The sequence below is a fragment of the Ranitomeya variabilis genome, chromosome 5 (assembly GCF_051348905.1).
Source record: "Ranitomeya variabilis isolate aRanVar5 chromosome 5, aRanVar5.hap1, whole genome shotgun sequence".
Taxonomy (NCBI): Eukaryota; Metazoa; Chordata; class Amphibia; order Anura; family Dendrobatidae; genus Ranitomeya; species Ranitomeya variabilis.
This window is the reverse complement of record NC_135236.1, coordinates 47,557,726-47,579,372: the sequence shown is the minus strand read 5'-3', so window position 1 is coordinate 47,579,372 and position 21,647 is coordinate 47,557,726. Positions and strand designations below refer to the sequence as shown.

General features: G+C 42.3%; 1 protein-coding gene across 5 annotated transcripts in view; it reads left to right on the top strand.

Moving 5' to 3' along the window:
- Nucleotides 1–21,647, top strand: part of LOC143774327 (A.superbus venom factor 1-like) — a 247,395-nt gene that overhangs the window by 138,681 nt on the left and 87,067 nt on the right. For all 5 annotated transcript variants that reach the window (XM_077261792.1, XM_077261791.1, XM_077261793.1 and 2 more), the window contains 11 exons: nt 186–347; nt 452–581; nt 2,152–2,190; nt 2,574–2,697; nt 5,071–5,156; nt 8,841–8,980; nt 9,221–9,433; nt 10,407–10,473; nt 12,461–12,547; nt 15,024–15,227; nt 16,843–16,918. In XM_077261792.1, coding sequence (XP_077117907.1) covers nt 186–347; nt 452–581; nt 2,152–2,190; nt 2,574–2,697; nt 5,071–5,156; nt 8,841–8,980; nt 9,221–9,433; nt 10,407–10,473; nt 12,461–12,547; nt 15,024–15,227; nt 16,843–16,918 — 1,328 coding nt within the window. The remainder of the gene's footprint in view (nt 1–185; nt 348–451; nt 582–2,151; nt 2,191–2,573; nt 2,698–5,070; nt 5,157–8,840; nt 8,981–9,220; nt 9,434–10,406; nt 10,474–12,460; nt 12,548–15,023; nt 15,228–16,842; nt 16,919–21,647) is intronic.

The following is a 21,647-nucleotide window of genomic DNA, read 5'->3' as shown; positions in this document are numbered from 1 at the left end:
CATATTTGTTGTTCCACAACCTATGTACAGCAATAGCATTAGTTTGTTTAGTAAAATTGTCGTGACAGTTTCCCTTTAAAAAAGAATACCATCATCATACAATTCAGTTGAATCTATTTTCCAATGTTACCACTTGCACTGTATAGAAATCTTTGCTAACATGCTTTTTTTATACCTTCAAATAGCTGTTGGTGACAGGTTACAACGATAGAGACAATGGAGTCCAGAGTCCTGGTGCTCTCATGAAACTGAAATTGCAAGCAGATCACAAGGCCTATGTGGGACTAGTGGTCATAGACAAAGGTCTCAATGTGATGAGCAAAAATTTTAAGATGTCCCAAAAGAAGGTGAGGAATTTGTTTCAAATTTTATTAGAAATTTTTATGTCCAAGTGTGACAAGGGATGCATTTGTGAGGGTCAAAGCTACCCATGTCTGCTTTACCTGTCTAGATCTGGGACACCATGTCGAAATCAGACACTGGCTGCACACCGGGGAGTGGTGCCAACAGTATGGGGGTGTTTTATGATGCTGGTTTGGCCCTGCAATCAAACTACCAGGCAACAACCCAGGAGAGATCAGGTAATGGAGATCATCTCCTGATTAGGGAAGAGCAGTTCTTTGGAAGTTCGGGTTCTGGTACCCTAGCCGAACTTTATTCCAAAGTTCGGTTCGGGTAGTAGAACCGTACCCAAACTTGAAGCAGAACTTGAACCCCTTTGAAAACAATGGGGACCTGAACTTTTGAGATGGAAAATCTCTCTCTCTCTCTTTGTCATGGGGATACTGAGACAGCTAGGGGTCAGAAGATGGCGGCGTCTGGTTACCCGAATTCCTGCACTGGTTAGAACTGCTTCCTCATCATACTAAACAGTGCATTTTTTCTTTGTTCTGGCATTGCTAGGGTTTATCAATTCAGTTGATCTCCTGGAGCTCTCCTTCATGGATTTCCTCAGCTGTTCTGCGTTGAACACTCCCCTCTAGCATATGTGCTTGCCACTGGCATTTTGGAGTTGCCAGTGATAGTTTATTCCACCTGGTTTGGAGTTGGAGGAGTTGTTCATTGTTTGTAATTGGCATTTGGAGAGTTGTTCTGGAGATTTCTGAGCGGAGTTTGTTTGTGTGTTCATCCTCTTCCTCTCCTATTTGGTTTCACCTGCCTTACCCTCCAATGTGTTTAACTCAGTTGTTTGGTAATTGCATTTTGTATGATTGCAGTTTTCATTTATCCCTGTCTGTCTTCCCTTGTTTGTCTAGTTAGTGTAATCCTATAAACTTTGGCCTCACACCATCCTGGGTGGGGGAAGGAACAGATAAGGGTAAGTCAGGAGCATAGCAAGGCAAGTGACCCCGGCGTCTCCACCTTCAGAGGTAATCCGGAGGACAGGGATAGACTAGGGTACCCTCTAGTATTAGAGATAGGAAAGGAGCCCCTTTGCCAGAGAAATCCTTAAACAGTACCGTGACACTCTTCTCCTGGACTTCCCCTGGAATTCTGAACTTTGCAATGGGCTTTCGGGAGAAATCCACGTTTGGCATTTAACACCATTTACTCTTAAGTACTGGTTAAGTACTCTTAAGTTTAGGTTTGCTCATCTCTACCCCTGATGTTAAAAATAAATATTTCTTTAGAACTTTATTAATGTGCTTAAGAATGGAAATTCCAGGAGGATTCCTGAAGGAGAAAGTATAACAGAGAGAACAGTAGTGGTGGAAGTGGCATGGGACTAGTCTACAAGGAGAGAAGATGAAGAAGTGACTAGAAGAAGAGAATCATGTTAGAAGTCATGAACGCAAGAGTATGAGAAAAACATGAGAGTGTAAAGATGGTCTGATTGTTTATGAAGTCAAAGGTGTGAAATGATCAGAAGAATAGAAAATCAAATCAAAGGTGATAATTTGATGGGGTAAAAATAAAGGAAATGGCAGGAAATATGAAGAGGGAAAGAGGCAAAAGCAATGTATTGAAAGAGAACTTAGCAGAGGAGGTAGTGAGGCATGAGAGAAGTCATGCAGATAATTCTGGCCTAAACATTAAAATGATCAAGTTCAATTATTTTAAAAGACTACATTATAACTTCCTGAAAAAGGCAGCTGTATTGTCTGTATTGTCCGTGATACACATTAATCATTCTTTTTTATTTTCTTTCAGAACCACAATGTGAAGTTCGTTTCGTTCGGAAGCGCAGAAGTAAGATCTAGGAACCTGGTGGGATCTGAAAAATTTGAAGTAGAAAGTAGACACCCTAATATAGTTATACTTCTCATTTTTGAAAATCTGATTAATGCACCAGTCGTAGGAAAGAAATATGTCATAATGTGACTGCTGTGAATCTGTATTTGAAATTACATGATGTTTTGGAAATTGTATCTAAGAAACACAACCTGATTGTCAGACAGCAAATCCATAGGAACCAGAAATGACCCTAAACTGAAAGCAAACAAAGAGTAAAAAGACTTGGTGGGACTGAAACAAGGCCTAACCCTATCTCTTACTGTTTAGTGATTTCTAGGTACAAAAAAGATGTACTTAACTATCCTCCAGCTATAAATATGTTGTGTTTTCTTCTCCAGGTTTTAACGATGACTTTGATGAAGGAGAATATCTCCCAAATGAGGACATTATTTCGAGAACAGAATTTCCAGAATCATGGTTTTGGAGAATAGAACCAATCACAGAAAAACCTAATAACAATGGGTAATTTAATTTTTACATTTCACAACTACATGTTACTATTTAAAATAATTACTAGAATAATTTTTAAGCTCTTTAAAGGGATTTTACCACAAAACCAAGTTATATAAGTTATGAGCTCCAACAGAATTGGGAGATTGGTACTTTTCCAATACTTAGCATTAAGGGTTTAGCAGAAACGAATGTATGGAACGGTAATGTTCTGGTTTTAGGAGGAATATCAACAATGAGTTTAATCCCCCGGCATCACACTTGCTTTTGACTTTTATGACAAACCAATTTTTGTCAATTTTTTAGTGCCACGTATCAGGAGCACTTTTTAATCCTTCTGTGTCATAGTTGTACGAGAGCTTGTTTTTTTGGAATAAGTTGTATTTGACAGTGGTGTAAATGTAACTTATTACTTTTATTAACTTCTTATTGTGAACAAAACAGCAATTCTGCAACAGTTTATTTTTATATTATTCTCCATGATGCACAGCAGTGCCATCACAGGAGGTGAGTATAAGTGTTTTTATTTTAATGGGGGCAAACATTCAGATCAAGATGAAGTTGTCCTAGGTGATGACACTGGGTTTGGATCCACTGCACCACTGACTGGGCTTACCCTGAAGGGGTGTAAGTAAGTGACTACTTGGTCTTCACTAGAGCCTCTGATGGTGAGGATAGGCTTGGGCCATTAGGGTGGTCACCGGGTACCACTCCAAACCAGGGTGACCAGTCAATAGTTTTGGAGAGTAATCTTCCTCACCTAAGGACAGCTATCCATTCAACCTTAGGTGCTATAGTTTCTGAGCTTCACAGGGCACTGACGAACATAATGCCCTTTGCCTCCACAGTACATGCACTCATTTTCTCTATACTTTCGCTATCACTCTTGTACAGAAATTTTGGCCCACTCAACTTGCATCAGCTCAATAGCAGGAGGTGTGGCCTGCATCAGCAAGAAATACAGGGAAGTTGTAGCCAGCCTAGGAGGTCTTCAAACATGAGATAATACTTGAGCTTGTTCTAGAGCTCACTCATGGAAACAGAGATGAATCCTACCAACCAAGTATATAAGAACATCCAGGTAGGATGATAGATCTCTGCCTGCCAATTCATCCTTAATTCGACGAGAAAGACCCTACCACAAAGGTTCCTTGTCTTAGAGTCAAAATGGAAGAGATGACTGAAGAGGTGCTGGAAAATTGAACACTGCTCATAACATCTCTGTTACTTCCCTAAGTTGCAGATCTCTGGACCCTAAGCTCTCAAATGGGATTTGCCTAATCCAGGGCTTGTTCATACAGCAGCAAGACCATAAACACAATCATGGTTTGGCCCAATGGCAAAAGATGGAAGTGGAAGCTGGAGCTTAGCTGCTCCACCAGAACCTGTAGCATTAGGTGGTTCCCCTAGAGAGGATGTCAGTCCTGAGGAGGGATGACCAGTCATGGTAGATGTGCAGGACAGGGTGGAAACTGAGGTGGACAAATCCTGCAGCTGAGTTGCCACCACATTCAATGCCTGAGTCAACTGGTTTTGATGTTCCCATTGCGAGTGAACTTTCTGAAACAGGACTTTTACATTCAACTTAGAGTCTCTAGGTCCCTATTTGTTAACAGGGTCGATGGCCTGAGCTTACTGTGACGAAGGTGGGTGTGGACCCACTGCACCACTGGCTGGGCTTACTCTGGAGGGGCAAGACTAAACTGCTACCTGGTCTTCTCTAAAGCCTCTGATGGTGAGGATAGGCTAGGGCTGTTTGGGTATTCACTCGACGGCACTTCCCGGACTTGCAGCAGCTGACCAGTAGGTCACAGGCACAAATACTAAGCACAGAGGGTGAAGACAGAGACATGGTCAGGCAGTCCAAGGACAGGGAGGGTAGCACAGGTTCAAAATACAAAGTCAGGGTCAGGAGAGGAGAAATCAAACCGAGCGAGTAACCAGCTGGGTCATTAACAGGAATGTCAAAACAATAATGACATGCAACTAGTGATGAAATGCAGCTAGGACCTAAGCTCAGGCAATATGTGGAGGGTGATGCTGCCTAATATATCCACTGCTGGCGAGGATTTGTCAAGGAAGAAAAACTCTGTAGAACACAGTGGATTTAAATTCCTACAGAGTCTGGCAGTGCCTCCCTATAGCCGGGTGGAGACTCTCCAGCAACAGGAAGGTGTAACAGTACTGGAAGTGTTGCACAAGACAGCTCAGCGAGATGGTCTGACACTGGGAGGAGCAGAACAGTGCATGCAGTGAGTAGAAGGGCGCTTACAAACTGTTCGAGTCACTGGCATGACATCTTAGTATTGGACAACCCCTTTAAAGCAATAGATCATAATGGTAATACACATTTCTCTGCCACTAATGAAGTTTTCATTTCTTTAGAATTTCAACAAAAATACTTAACATTTTCTTGAAGGACTCAATCACTACTTGGGAGGTCCTGGCAGTGAGTCTCTCTCCAAATAAAGGTATGAATTCTACCATCTCCTAGTGTATCCTCACCCATCCCCTGTAGACTGTGAGCCCTCGCGGGCAGGGTCCTCTATCCCTCTGTACTTATGTGTGCCTTGTATTACTCATGTTTATTGTACTTGTCTATATTTGCCCCTTTCACATGTAAAGCGCCATGGAATAAATGGCACTATAAAAATGTATAATAATAATAATAATAATAAAAAAGTGTTCTATATCTTCTGGGAAGATGGTCAGGAGCTTAATAATACATTTGAAAAAACTGACCGTCATATCCAAACATAGATTAAGTGTGAACAGGTGCTGAACCTTAGAGTCACCAACTCCTATACAGTCAAGCAAAAAAGGCAGCACACTGCAGCGCTAACACATGCAAACATGAAACACAGAAATTGAACTGCATTACTGCACTAGAAATATGAAAAATGAGAGCGTTTAGCGCATAAAAAAGGCCAATTTTATGTGTACCTGGTAGCCACTTTACGGCATCTCTCTAATACCAGGTCCTACGCTTTCCTTCCTCGCTGAGAATAAACGTCTCCATATGAATGGGTACCTATGAAAACCTCTTCTTAGACAACATTCTCTCTCTCTGTGGAGGGGTACTGGACCTGCTGCAATTAAGAAACCTGTGACTAGGATTTCTAGGGACTAGAAAAATGACCTCTCATTTTTCATATTTCTAGTGCAGTAATGCAGTTCAATTTCTGTGTTTCATGTTTGCGACGGAAACACATAAGAATCTAAAGACTCAGAGTGTGACGCCCCTATTTGTAGGCTCACCCCACGGACGATCTGAGTGAAAGTCCCCTGACTCAAAGGTGCAGAATCAATGGCAATTATAGGTATGGGTCTAGACAACTCTTGAGTTTTAAGCCCATGTGCCTGAACAAAGCCTGCATCAATTAAATTAAACCCTGCCCCAGAATCCAGAAAGGCAGAGATATTGAACCTACTTTTACCAAGACGAATCTCGGCTGGTAGGAAAAATTGAGGTTTACCTAAGGAGGAATTTAGTACGCCCAAGTTGCCAACCTCCCCACAACCCGGGCTCAATAGTTTTCCGGCGGTTGTTTTCTAGATGGACACACATTCACATAATGACCTCTTCTGCCACAAAAAAAACATGTAGTTCTCAGTTTACCATGGCTCACGTTACACAACCCAGTGTTAGACTGGCAGACTCGGGAGATTACTAGATGGAGTGAGTTTTGTCAGGAACATTGCCTGGGCACTCGGCTAGCCGGGTTGAGTTCTCAGGTTTTGCCAGAGTTCATCTCAGATTTTGAGGATGTGTTCTCTGAGGGGAGTCGAGCGCTACCTCCACACCGTCCTTATGATTGTGCCGTATGTCTCATTCCTGGTGCTAAACTGCCTAAAAGTAGGCTATACAACATCTCTGCCCCAGAGAGACAGGCCATGAAGGTGTCACGGGCCTACCGCGACAGAGAGCTTCCAGAGAACCACAGCGCTCTGGGCCTCGTTCACACACAGTGAACAGAAGCTCTTCACCTGTATTCTGACCTGGCTGCTTTGTGCCAGCAGTGCAGGAGTTAACCTTATTGCTGAGTTGCTGAGAGCTGGGTCTCTCAGCTGAAGTGGATTTTGTAATCTGATCCTCTATATAGACCCAGTCCTGACTTCAGCTATTGTCAGTGATCAGTTCATTTGGTGAGTTTGAGACTTTTAGTTAGTTTGTCTGTTTACCCTGTTGTTTGTTGTATAGTTACACTGGTGCAGTCCACCTCCTTTGGGGGGAGAGGGGGCCCCTGATAGGGCCAACTCAGGAGACAGGGATACGCTGGCAGCTCAGGCCTTCTAACCATCATAGGTACCCCTGAGATAAGGGAAAGCCAGGGCCCCATTATTGTGGCAGGGTCAGGTGTGGGTCCCAGTACTGCCCCTTTATCGCCGTTTATGGCATGACAGGAGCATTGTGCATGTTTCTGGGTGCTTAGGTTTTATAAAAGAACCCAACAACTAAATTATAAAATACTATCAAGCAATATACTGAGATACTTTAGAAGAATATACAATAATATTTTAAGAATGCATATCTGGTAATGTTAACAATATTTACAATAGTATATTTTGATATTTAAAAAATCACACCCATGTATGACCTTTATGATATGACTCGCAGGCCCCAATTCATCAAGACCATCAATTTTCTCACCAGTCTTGATCAGGGAGTGTTTAGGAGTCAAACGCTCCTGAATCGTTAAGAAGCGTATGCCTCCTAATGAATCTGTAACATTTATCTATTGACCCCACCAGAGATCTTATTACAGTCTCCGACTTGAGTAAGATAACTTGTAAAAGGACATCACAGCTCATCATAATTTATTAGAGCTGAGGTATTATGCCCTTGCCGAACCTCCGTCCCCTTTGTCGGACCTGGGAGAAAATGGCATTAGAAGCTGCAAATTTTTTGTGCAATTTCAAGTTTTGGCAAAATGTTGTGACCTTTTAAAGTAACCTATGCCAGAATTTAGGTGAAATTGTTTTGATGAATCTGAACCATACTGTGTTCTTATTTTGGGGATTCCCATAAATGCAAAGTCATTGACCACATAATGCCAAGAATGGGCATTATATTGTACCCAGAAACTGATAATCCTATTAATAATCAATCTACAAGCCACACAATTTGTGAGGAAAAAAATCAAGCTATTTGTTTACTGTAGCCTTGTTAGCATCATTAATCTACATACAGTTGTGCTCAAAAGTTTACATACCCCGGCAGAATGTTTGCTTTCTTGGCCTTTTTTCAGAGAATATGAATGATAACACCAAAACTTTTTCTCCACTCTTGGTGGCTGTTTTGGGTTGTCATTATGATTTAAGAAGAGAAAACACAGTAGTTTGACAATAAATGGCTTCACCCAACCACTAACCATGAATGGAGAAAAAGTTCTGGTGTTATCATTCATATTCTCTGAAAAAAGGCCAAGAAAGCAAAAATTCTGCCGGGGTATGTAAACTTTTGATCACAATTGTAGTTGGGCAATAAAAGAGGTATTACATCATTATCGTCTGGTGAACAAGGCAGTGATGATGATATTTGCTCACATATTATTTTCGTCATGTTAAGCTTTGTCTGGGCTGAATACAATCTTTGCCTCTGGCTTGAATTCTTTGAAAATTACAAACTGTACCATACTCATTTCTTTCACCACCATGGATCTTGAACCGGCTTCTCTGTGGTTTGCACCAACACTTGAAATGTTCACTTTTTCCTGTGGTCAGGTGATTTGAACAACGCATCAAAACAACATCCGATGACACAATGTTCAAGTCACCTGACTCTGCCAATCACTGATCACAGCAGCCTTGGGACAAGTGAACGGTGACACCATAACGTCCGGTTCCGGTAAAGAATATGGAGAAACCTGCACCGTTAGCAGGTGAAAATTAAATTTTTTAAGAATCCAAACTGTAGGGGGGAGGAGGGGTTAAGATTGTATATTGCCCGGACGATCTTTTTAAGAAGAGCATTATCTAATACTAAGTACGTTGTGACTTTGCATGGTTCATGACTGTTGGAAATCTCTTTATTCTAAACAAGTTCTGAGTTACTGTAAATCTTTAGTAACTGGAAATCTGGTGATCGGTCACCTTGAAAAGTCACGATTAGAAAGCATAGTTAAGATTATGAATAATTTCTGTCTTGTATGCAGGTATTTGTGTTGCCAAGCCTTATGAGATCCAGGTAAAGCCAAAATTATTTATTGACCTAAAGGTCCCATATTCAGTGGTGAGAAATGAGCAGGTAGAAATTCGAGCAGTAATTTACAACTATGGACAGGACAAGGTCAAGGTAAGAAGTTACGTCTGAGGGTTCCTCAACTTTGTTTTACTTCTTAAATTTTCAAGGAGCATCAAAAAACTTTATTGTACTGGTTCGTGTTTTGTTTTTTACATCTTCGTGCAGTATCTCTAGATGAAGGTCCATTGTTCTTGATGTTCTTTATATCCTTCATAGTTGAGTTTATTAAAAAAAATCTTCATTGATATTCAATTTTTCATATTGCCTTAAATATTCATGTCTTTGTCTCAGGTACGAGTGGATCTAATGCACAATCCAGAGTTTTGTAGTCTGTCTACAGGCAGGAAGAATTATCAGCAGATTGTAAATATTGAAGCGCAGTCTTCTGTAGCTGTTCCTTTTACTCTTATCCCTTTGAGCCTGGGTTCTCATGCAGTTCAGGTGAAGGCTTCCATTTTTGGACAGTTTGTGGCAGATGGAGTCACAAAGAAACTGAAGGTTGTGGTACGTAACCATGACATACGTCTATGTATTCTACATTACATAAAATGTGATTATAAAAAGTGATGAAGCTAGTAATGATTATCAGATTAATGTTAGTGATGAGTGAGTATGCTCGTTACTCGAGATTTCCGAGCATGCTCGGGTGGTCTCCGAGCATTTTGGATGTGCTCGGAGATTTAGTTTGTGTCCTTGCAGCTGCATGATTTGCGGCTGTTAGACAACCTGAACACATGTGGGGATTCCCTAGCAAACAGGCAACCCCCACATGTATTCAGGCTGTCTAGCAGCTGCAAATCATGTAGCTGCGTGGACACAAACTAAATCTCCGAGCACATCCAAAATACTCGGAGACCACCGAGCATGCTCGGAAATCTCGAGTAACCAGTATATTCGTTCTTCACTAATTAAGATATAATGTGTAATCTTAAATAATTATAATGTTCTAACATCTAAAAACGTAGCTTTTTGGGGGAATGTGATGCTAATCACAACCATTTTATCCTAGCAATATGTCTTTTTTAACTTTAATCTATCATTACGAAGACTTGTTTTCCTACTGGTGTTTCCACAGGGTCATTTTCATCCTTGTAACTAAAAGCAGTACCTGTATCCCTTCTGAGCCCCTTTTATCATTGCATCACTTGTGCACTAGGACACATTCTAATATTAAGATGAAATAATAAGTTTGAAGACCCTGGTCCAGTGGCTACGTCAGTATTCCATGGCTTCCTGAGGTAAACTCTGTAATTTGCCTCCTATCTGCTAAAATCCCTGGCTTCTTTTCTGATTTGTAGACCTGGGGAGATGTTATTATTCAGGAATTATGTTACGCTGAGCCTACTAATCAGATGAGGTGATGTCGGCAGCTAGAAGGTAGTTTGCAAGACCCCCGTCCAGATGTGACACCGTGGCCACTGGATCAGGGCTTTCGAGTTGATCAACTAATCTCCAATATCTTTACATTATATTTCAGCCTGAAGGTGTTCGCATTATAAAAAATGTAAAATTGGTGACACTGGAACCACAGGTCAAAGGAACAGGTGAGTCCAATGTTATGAAAGATTTCTGTCTTCTACTGACTGTAGGGTAACAAGGAGCGGAGGCAAGTAGACTAGAACAGGATCATATATTATATCACAGACGAGTTTGTCTGTGTCTGGATTTAGTTCTCATGTGCTATTTTTGTAAACCCAATAGATCACCAGAATGAGGGTCTCCTATTCCTGTGGAATAGTTGAGGCGAGGAGGTGGCTATTCATGTGTTCAGTGATTTTCAATGTAGTTTATGGCTGTAAAATAGCAAGCTAGAATGCAAGGTCTTTTCACTTCTTCAATGAGAACAAGGAAGAAAAAACTTAAAATCTCCCATTAGGCTTGAGTCCTTGAAGTACAGTAGAATTAGTCCAGCAGCTATCACACATTCACAACATACACTTTTGGAATAAATGTCTCATATGGTAATTCCCCTTTAAGTTTTTTGCAGACCGTGTGCTTAATCGGACAATTTGATTCTAGGCCAGAAAACAGTTTGTACATTAATGGACTAAAGTGAGTCTAAAGGAGAACGTTTCTCTTTGTGGGGAGTGTAATGTCTGACATGCCAGTGTAAGAAGACTAATAGGCCAAACATTACTTACCTGGGAAATGATCCTCTTCTCCAAAGGGCTGAGGATTTGATCTCTGGTGCCATCCGTTAGTTGTAAGAATCCTTGAAAATCAATATCAACCTTTTAACAAGTCTTGCTACATGACTTAGGAGAAGAAGCTAAACCAGAAACTCAATTTGCAGACACATGTTTAGGAGTGTTGCCCTCTAAATGTTGCTCTCTACTCAGTGCAAAGTACGAGGTCTGATTCAGGTATATGAGAGGCCTTTGACTGGTTGTCTAAGGGGGACCATTTTTCCTTGAGGAGAGTGACATGCCTGACATGCTGGTGTAAAGAGACTTATGGGCCATGAATTGCGTCTCTTTAAAATTAAGCTATTTGCACATTAAATTTCCCAGAGAATCATTGCATGACCTATAAGTCTCCTTACACTAGCACATCAGGCATGTCACTCTCCACAAGGAAAAACATTTTCTCCATATAATAACAATTTTTGGACGTCTTTTCTACAAATACAACATGGTGATGATCTTCTGTTATTCCTGAATTGACACTTGTGTGTTACTAGGTGTGGTTGTGTCTCCATCACACAGTCCAATTCGTGCTAATTGAGTCAGACTGTTGGGGACACACCCATTTGATTAGAGGAATGGCTATACCCAGTTGTCAAGTTAGCATGACTTTTCCAAGGAAATTCGATTCATGGAGAAGTTGTTCTTCGCAAATTTAATGTTCCATATTGCGCTCTGGGGTATTTTTAAACCCCAGAGTATAATAAACATAATATGTAAAAAAAAAAATTAAATAACCTATCATTGTCGCATTTTCAGGTCGGCAACGGCAGCATTAACTTTCCCATGGCCACAGTCACTAACCCAAGGCTTCCGGGATTGCTAAGCCTAAGAGGGTCCTGCACATGCACCTACAAAGGTCGCTGTGCACTCTGGAACATCATTGGCTGTGACTCTTGGGGGCGCATGCACAAAACACTTTTGAGCCTAGCAAACCCGTAAATTTTAGCCTAGTGACTGTGACCCCGGGGATTTCACTGCTACCAACGCTGATGCTAAGATGTGATGAGGACCAGATGAGTGGTGGTGACTAGCGGAGGGGCTGCTGGGGTGATTATAAGGATTTTTTTTTCATTTTTTAACATTTTGATAGCCTTTTATGGATAAGAAACATGGCAGCCAGTTGCCGCCATTTTGCTTGATCCACGAGGAAAGGAATTACAAAAAGTCCACCATTTTGCAAATGCGTTTTTTTTTGTGCAAAATTTGAATAGAATTCAATTCCAGTTATTTCTTTTTTTTGCCCATCTATAGTCAGGGCAATTGATAGGAGCTTTATGATATGTTATATATGATGAGTATGATGAACACATAACTAATAATAGACTGATCTGTTTACCACCAATAGATGGTGTTCAGGTAGAGACCGTGCCTGCACTGGATGAGAAAGGCATTGTTCCCGGCACAGAGGTTGAAACAATTGTGACTATTCAAGGTAAAATAAAATAATTCTTATTGTACTTGTGCCAGTCATACATTCTTCAGAGATGACCACTATGCACCTCCCCAGTGCCGGGGAAAACACATAGTATCACGACCTAACATCATGATCTACTGTTTGGCTAAGCCAAGTAAAAGTGTAGGAAAACATCCTGTAGACTAGACTTTAACCGGTTTATCAAGATGAGATTGTATGGCTTTATATGTTTATCGGAAATATACTCTTAAAGGGCTATGTTCTCTTTAACAAGATGACAATATCAGGTTGGCTGACACTATTAAACTGCAGATATATTGTTAATCTGAAGATTAATGGCATTAGAAAGGTTCCTGGCCTCCTTACTAAAAGCTTGGCTGTAAACACTTTGATTGACAGCCGGGTCTGTAGTGCCTCAGTGCAGAGGCAGCTGTCCATCAAAGTGTCGGGGTGTGATTACAGAGCTTTCCCCAAAGGTCCAATGATGCCAACGCTAATTATCAATCTTTAATGAATGAAAGAATAGGGAAAGATTAGATAACCCTTTTAACCACATAGCACAATATCATTTACATGCTTGTGATTGTGGGGGTGATAGCATGATGATCTTCGGCCATAGCTGTAAACTATTTAAACACCAATATGATTTAAATGGAACATGACAAGATTACGGGGCGCCGATGGCTTACAATGGCAGCTGAAGGTCCCTGTCGACGCCATCTTGGTAATCCTCTGAAGCTCAGCCGTATGCTGAGCTTCAAAACAGACTGAGATTTACCCTTTATACTAAAGATGATTGCAGGTTCAAATCCCCTAAAGGAACAAAAAAAATTCTAATTTTTAAAAAAATGAAAACAAAAATGAAACATATAAAATTTAAAATCACCCCTCTTTTCCCCAATTCAATATAAAGAAGTAAAAAAATAAATAAAATAAACTTTTTAACAGTTTTGTCTATGAAAATATAAAATTAATTAACCGGATAGGTAAAAGCCAAGTCCGGAATAAAAAGCAAAATATCAGAAATTATTTTTTTGGGGTAATTTCTCTGTTAGGTGTTGAGTTCCCACCGCTGCACAGGGGAAATCTCAAACCACCTCCGCTGCGGTCTCTCATTCTCCTCCAGCCACAGTGGAGTCTGCTCAGCAGAGACATCGGTCCCAGCGCTGGCTCAGACAGATACTGCGTGTTTGGTTACAGCTGCCCTTCCAGGTTCAGCCATTATAACCAGTTCTGTTCAGCAGGCGCTCCTGGGACTAAGTCCTGCTTTTCTCCTTCTGCGGCTATCTTCAATTACTCCTGACAACCGGTCAGTGTAGGGTGGGAACTCCCACTTGATCTCTGCATCTGACTCAGGGTGTCCTCAGGGCGGGCTCAAAAGCGACCAAGGGTCAGAGCGGGATCAATCACTAGAATAGTGGGGGTGAATAGCAGGCATCTCACTAGTATTCATTTGCTGCACCCTGTGACTGCTAACAGGGCACAGCGTTTCCTTGATTCCCTGCGACTCTGTGAAGCAACAGAGTTCACTTCTGTACATATCGGGTGACGGAACCTGTGTCTATTCTGGCGTATTGCCGCCATTACCTAGCAGCAGGTTCCACTCCTGCACGGTGGACCCCGGGCTGCGAACGCACCTTTTGCTATCGTTATATTTACTCGGTGCGTTCCGCCAGCCCTAACATAATCCTCCCTAAAAAAATGCAATAAAAAAAATTATCAAAATGTTATACATATCCAAAAATGGTAATTATTAAACCGTCAACTTGTCACGCAAGAAAACAGGCCCTCACCCAGCTCAATGAATGCAAAGACAAAAATGTTATAGGATTTCGACAATGGCGGCACAAATCCCATATTAGTTTTTTTAACAATTTTCTGATTTTTTTCCTTTTATTCCTTTAAATTAAAAAATCTATACAAGTTTGGAATTGCCATAATTATACTGATCTGGAGAATCATGACTCAAAATAACTATTACCACAGAATGTATGTCGTAAAAACAAAACACAAAGCAAACATGGCAGAATTGTAGCTTTTTCCCAATTTCACAAATATTTAGATTTTTTTTTACAATTTTTTATCACATTGATAGTAAAATGAATGGTCATTTAAAACTACATCTCGTCCCGCAAACAACAAGCCATTATATGGCTGTGTGGACAAAAAAATAAAACAAATTATGGCTCTTGGAAGAAGCGGATGGATAAAAAAGCACAAAAATGAAAAATGACTGAAAACGGAAAAGGTTAAAATAGAAATCTGATTGAGAACATTAAAAATATGGAGCTAAAGAAACAAGTCAGCCTAAGGGGTTGAGCATCTTAAGAGATCTTCAGATATTCACTGGGCATCTACACGGTATTTCTTTATTTTTCATATAGGATAACTTTTATTATTTTTATTAATATAATTTTTCTATGGTGATAATTTTTAGACTATAATTGGCTTCCTATGTCTTATGCATAAAATTATATTTCATAAATCAATTTAGGAAAGCCATTCAGCCAAATGGAGGAGAATGTAATCGATGGCTCCCTTCTTAGTCATCTGATTGTTGTTCCACGGGGTTCTGCAGAATCAAACATGATCAGTCTGACTCCCACAGTAATGGCAACCATTTATCTTGATGCCACCAACCAGTGGGATAGAATTGGTGTAAATCGAAGACATGAAGCCATCAAGATGATTTACCAGGGTAAGTAAATTAGAAGAAACTAAAACTTCATGAAATATTGGATAATTTATTTTTCAAGTTCAGAATTCAATCTTATATTGTACCTCTTATACTCAACCCTATAGCACCCCATCACACACCGGCTACATAATCACATGGTGTCCATGGATTGCTTTGGCAGTTGAGAGCATAACAATGGCCCACAGGGCTTCCATCTTAGTTACACAGAATGTGATCTAATTCTCTTGGATAAGGAAACGATGGAGAAAAAAAATGTCACCATATTCCCATTGTGCCAGTCTATGGATGTCATCCGAGTGCAGGCCGATGTTTTCCCCACATTCACTGACTTGCATGGCCGACTTGGATCTAACATGGGCATGTTACGATTTTTCTCCCTATGGGAGGAAAACAGTCAGACTTGTGCATGGCCTCATAGCATAACATTTGCCTGGGTGTGGTCTGATGTTTTGTTGGATCACACTAGGTGCAAAAATATGGTCATCCGCATGAGCCCTAAGAGGCATAACATACTGCGACATAGGAAACTGGTCATACTGAAATGTTGTCAGAACTGCTCTATATCTGTTATTAAGACTTATGAATCTTATAATGTTATATTTTTTAATTTTCCTTTTGATGATGAAGCTAAAAAAATAGATTATTGATGAAAAAAGTTGTCTTTCCTAAATTATTATATTACCATTACATTTTACCAGATTGTTTGTACGTTTAGGCTTTTGGGGCTGATCTAGAATCCTTTTTTGGCCTCAAAAATTGGCAAGTAGATAAAGACAATATTACCCGTTTTTTCAATATGAGGTAAAAATAGTGTTCAATAGGGCCTGAGCTGTGCTGTACAATAGTGCCTTTATTATCCCCTGATTCCCCACCTTTGCTGCCAAAATACCTTAGTAAAGTCGCCGTTTTCGGCTGTCAATCACGCAGGTCTGGTCAAATAGGCGTGGTGAAATCGCTGTTTCTCCCCCACTTCTTGCTTTTCTTCCCGGCGTTGGTGTAGTGTTTCGCGCATGCGCACCAGCCGAATGCACTGCGCAACGGCAGAAAAAGAGCGCGATCTTTGCTTTTCACCGGTTTATTGGTGGCGGCGGCCATCTTCCTGAGGCCGCGCGTGCGCAGATGGAGTGCTCTGCTTCCCGGGGCTTCAGGAAAATGGCCGCGGGATGCCACGCGTGCGCAGATGGAGATCGCGGCGGCCATTTTCCTGAAGCCGAGATGCGAACTGTGCTTCAGGAAAATGGCCGCCGATAAACCTGTGAAAAGCAAAGATCGCGCTCTTTTTCTGCCGTTGCGCAGTGCATTCGGCTGGTGCGCATGCGTGAAACACTACGCCAACGCCGGGAAGAAAAGCAAGAGGTGGGGGAGAAACAGCGATTTCACAATGCCCATTTGACCAGACCTGCGTGATTGACAGCCGAAAATGGCGACTTTACTAAGGTATTTTGGCAGCAAAGGTGGGGAATCAGGGGATAATAAAGGCACTAATGTACAGCACAGCTCAGGCACTATTGAACACTATTTTTACCTCATATTGAAAAAACGGGGTGACAGGTTCCCTTTAAAAGATCATTTCTACCTACTGAATTGGAGAATAATGCGATCCTTGTCGTTACAGGTTATGTACAGCAACTTGTCTTCCGTAAAGCAGACAGTTCCTATGCCGCTTTCACAAGCTTACCATCTAGCACATGGTGAGCGCCTTCTCTGTTGATGTAGTGTGGTTACCGATTTTTTTTCTGTAGGAAACAATAGGGCAATTGTAAAACTTCGGCTATCTAGTGCCACGTGATAATACTGATAATGATTAGTGATGATGAGCAAATATGTTCGAAAAACAATTGGCAAACATAAATTCGGCATGAATATGGCACCTTCCGATTCGTGATCAGAAACACGAGCAAAATTTTATACATTTGTGAAAAATTGGTAACATTCGGTAGAAAAATATTTACGTTGCCACTAAAGTATTTTGAGCACTTTGGCTATGATAATGGTGGTTTATGATGAGTGTGGGGCACATGTTTGTAACTTTATGTGTACAAATGGCGGCTAGCCAGTCGGGGCGCAGGAAATATTCACAATATCCAGACACAACAGCTTGTGTCATTGCCTGCTGAAATCACATGCCCCTCTTTATATAAAGAGCGGACATCTTTTTTTAGCGCCATTTTGTCACAAGCACAACACAGTGGCTGCTCCTGATGCTGGGCCTGGGTGCTGATAGATTTTAGGTAGTTAGCTAGGCAGTTGTTTATTAGTCAGAAAGTTTAGATAGCTACTGTCCTGGGTGGCTGTGAAATTGACCTATCAGCAGTTTTTCTTTTGTTGTGTGCCATTACTGAGGTCCACAGACAAAGACAACGGGGCTCATTTCATAGAAGTGTGTTTTGCACTGCTTCTATGGTGCTCTACTCACGAGTACAGCGTTCTAAATCTTATTTTTGCTGAACGTGATACAGCTTGCCATATCAGTCCATGCTATTTAGAGGCAGTGAAATTGTTCTATGATTTGACCTGTTGCACAGTTAAAAAAAAAAAAAAATTGCAGTTGATAACGTGATTACTTAGTGATGAACGAATATACTCGTTACTCGAGATTTCCCGAGCACGCTCGGGTGTCCTCATAGTATTTTTTAGTTCTCAGAGATTTAGTTTTTATTGCCGCAGCTGAATGATTTACATCTGTTAGCCAGCATAAGTACATGTGGGGATTCCCTAGCAACCAGGCAACCCCCACATGTACTTATGCTGGCTAACAGATGTAAATCATTCAGCTGCAGCAATAAAAACTAAATCTCCGAGAATTAAAAAATACTCGGAGGACAGCCGAGCGTGCTCAGGAAATCTCGAAATCTCGAGTAACAAGTATATCATCACGATATATTTCGCCTTATAATTTAATGGCGGTGAAATTGTTCTGTGTGCAGAGCTCTTTTACAGTAAAAAAAAAATATATTTTTTGCAGTTTCTAACGTGATACAGCATGCCATATCTCACCATATCTCACCTTTAGTGGCGGTGAAAAAATATTTAGAACTAGCTGTACTACCCGGCAGGGGTGGATTAAGGGTAGCCAGGGCCCCGGGCTGTTCAGACACTGTGGGCCCCCCAGGTCATGTGACGGGGGGGTGTCATGTGACGGGGGGGGGGGTCATGTGACGGGGGGGGGGGTCATATTATACCCGAACCAGATTATTCCAGATAAATGGCTGGGCCCTACTCTACTGTAACCTATTAAATATTTGTTAAAATCTGCAATATAATTTAGGTATATTTTGACCAATAATATCACATCCAAGGAACAAATACCACCGCGCCATGACCAGACCACAAATTACAAACACAGTGATCGAATAATATCACATACAAGGAACAAATACCATCGCACCATGTCAAGACCACATATTACCACCACTTGGTGACCAAATAGCACATTCAAGGGACAAATACCACAACACCATTTCCAGACCACATATTACCACCACATAGTGACTGAATACTACAATACTGATCAGTAATAATAAAAAAAACAAAACACAATACCATCACCATAAGTGCCAGTATTCACAGGAGATCTATACTTAGTATGCAGTGTCTGTGTAGAGGTAATACAGCGATCACTGGTGACATTATACACAGGAGCTCTGTATATAGTGTATAGGTAATACAGTGATCACTGGTGACATTGTACACAGGACCTCTGTATATAGTATAGTGTATAGTGTCAATGTATAGGTAACACTGACTCACCAATGTCGTCTCTAGGTGAAGTCCTTCATCTTTCATCCAGCACAGACCGCCGTCACTTCATCCAGCCAGGACTCGTTTCTGCAGGAAATAACACAGTTATCTCAAGCTCTGCTTGCAGAACACATTACTTAATTTTTCACAACTTCTACATTACATATGGAGAAAAAAAGGTGATATAGAGTCACTCTGCACAGTAACAGGACCGCCCCCCCCCCCATTTAAAACAGTATACTCAAAAAATAAAATAAATACATCACTGCAGTAATAATATCCCTTAATTAGCCCCTATGGTAATAATATTCCCCACCCTGGCCCCGTGTGTCTCATTCCTGGCTCCTGCCATATGTTCTCCCATCCTGCCCTCATGAGTATCCATTCTACCCCATGTGATCTCCCCATCCTGCCCCATCTGTCTCCATCGTATTCTCCTGCCCCATGATCCAATCCTGCCCCATGTCTTTCATTCTGCCCCGTCTCTACATTCTGCCCATGCCTCCAGTCCTGCCCCCAGTGTGTCCAGCAATCTGCCCCAGTGTGTCCAGCATATTACCCCCAGTGTGTAAAGCAATCTGCCCCAGTATGTCCAGCATATTGCCCCAGTAACCAGCAATCTGCCCCAGTGTGTCCAGCATTGCCCCAGACAGTGTCTCCAGCAATCTGCCCCAGTGTCTGACTCCAGCATATTGCCCCCAGACAGTGTGTTCAACAATCTGCCCCAGTATGTCCAGCATATTGCCCCAGTGTGTCCAGCATATTACCCCCAGTGTGTCCAGCAATCTGCCCCAGTGTGTCCAGCATATTACCCCCAGTGTGTTCAGCAATCTGCCCCAGTGTGTCCAGCAATCTGCCCCAGTGTGTCCAGCAATCTGCCCCAGTGTGTTCAATTGTGCAGCATTGCCCAGTGTGTCCAGCATTGCCCCAGTGTCTCCACACATTGCCCCAGTGTGTCCAGCATTGCCCCCAGTGTCTCCAGCAATCTGCCCCAGTGTCTCCAGCAATCTGCCCCAGTGTCTCCAGCAATCTGCCCCAGTGTCTCCAGCAATCTGCCCCAGTGTCTCCAGCTATCTGCCCCAGTGTCTCCAGCTATCTGCCCCAGTGTCTCCAGCAATCTGCCCCAGTGTCTCCAGCAATCTGCCCCAGTGTCTCCAGCAATCTGCCCCAGTGTCTCCAGCAATCTGCCCCAGTGTCTCCAGCTATCTGCCCCAGTGTCTCCAGCTATCTGCCCCAGTGTCTCCAGCAATCTGCCCCAGTGTCTCCAGCAATCTGCCCCAGTGTCTCCAGCTATCTGCCCCAGTGTCTCCAGCTATCTGCCCCAGTGTCTCCAGCAATCTGCCCCAGTGTCTCCAGCAATCTGCCCCAGTGTCTCCAGCAATCTGCCCCAGTGTCTCCAGCAATCTGCCCCAGTGTCTCCAGCTATCTGCCCCAGTGTCTCCAGCTATCTGCCCCAGTGTCTCCAGCTATCTGCCCCAGTGTCTCCAGCAATCTGCCCCAGTGTCTCCAGCAATCTGCCCCAGTGTCTCCTGCATTGCCCCCAATGTGTCCACAGTCCACCGTTAGCTTATAAAAAAAAACAAAAAACAGTCTCCTCACCTTATCAGCGCTCCATGCGGCGAGCTCCCTCCAGCAGCGCACACTCGCCGGCGACTGACAATGACGTCAGACGCCGGCGACGTGTAAGCTGCGGCCGACTTAAGCTGCCAGCCTCCAATTGGCTGCCTGGCGGCTGTTGTTAACTATTGAGGTGCGGGCGAGCGCCCGCACCTCAATAGGAAAGCGCCGCAGCGCCGGAAGGGGCCCGGTGAGCAGATGAGAAGGGGCCCGATGCAGACCCCCTCTCTCTGCCTACCGGGTCTGGGGGGCGGGGCCGCGGGGCACATAAATGCCGGCATTCAGTCACACTCCGGAGGATTATCAGAGGGTCAATCTGCGGTGGCCCAGGGCCCCCCCAAGCCACTGGGCCCTGGGCTACCGCCCATATTGACCCTCTGTTAATCCACCCCTGCTACCCGGCTTCGCCCGGGTTAATGACTGCTGTTAGCAAAATAGAATGTGTTAACAAAAATTTATTCTGCACACAAAAACCACAAAACAAATAGATAGAAATGTAATTATTAAAAGGCAAAAATTAAGCTAATAGAAGAATTTCACAACATATATTGGCTTTGTTATACTGAGAATGTCTTGGTTGCCTATATTAACCAATCAGAGCTCAGATTAATTAACTGTAGCAAAATAGAAGCTGAGCTGTGATTGGTTGCTATTGGCAGCCTGATAAATCCCCAGCCAACAGGAAGCCCTCCCCCTGGCGTATATATTAGCTCACACATACACATAATAGACAGGTCATGTGACTGACAGCTGCCGTATTTCCTATATGGTACAATTGTTGCTCTTGTAGTTTGTCTGCTTAATAATCAGATTTTTATTTTTGAAGGATAATACCAGACTTCTGTGTGTTTTAGGGCGAGTTTCATGTGTCAAGTTGTGTGTGTTGAGTTGCGTGTGGCGACATGCGTGTAGCGACTTTTGTGAGATGAGTTTTGTGTGGCGACATGCGTGTAGCAAATTTTTGTGTGTCGAGTTGCATGTGACAGGTTAGTGTAGCAAGTTGTGTGCAGCAAGATTTGTGCATGGCGAGTTTTGCGCGTGGCGAGTTTTATGTGTGGTGCG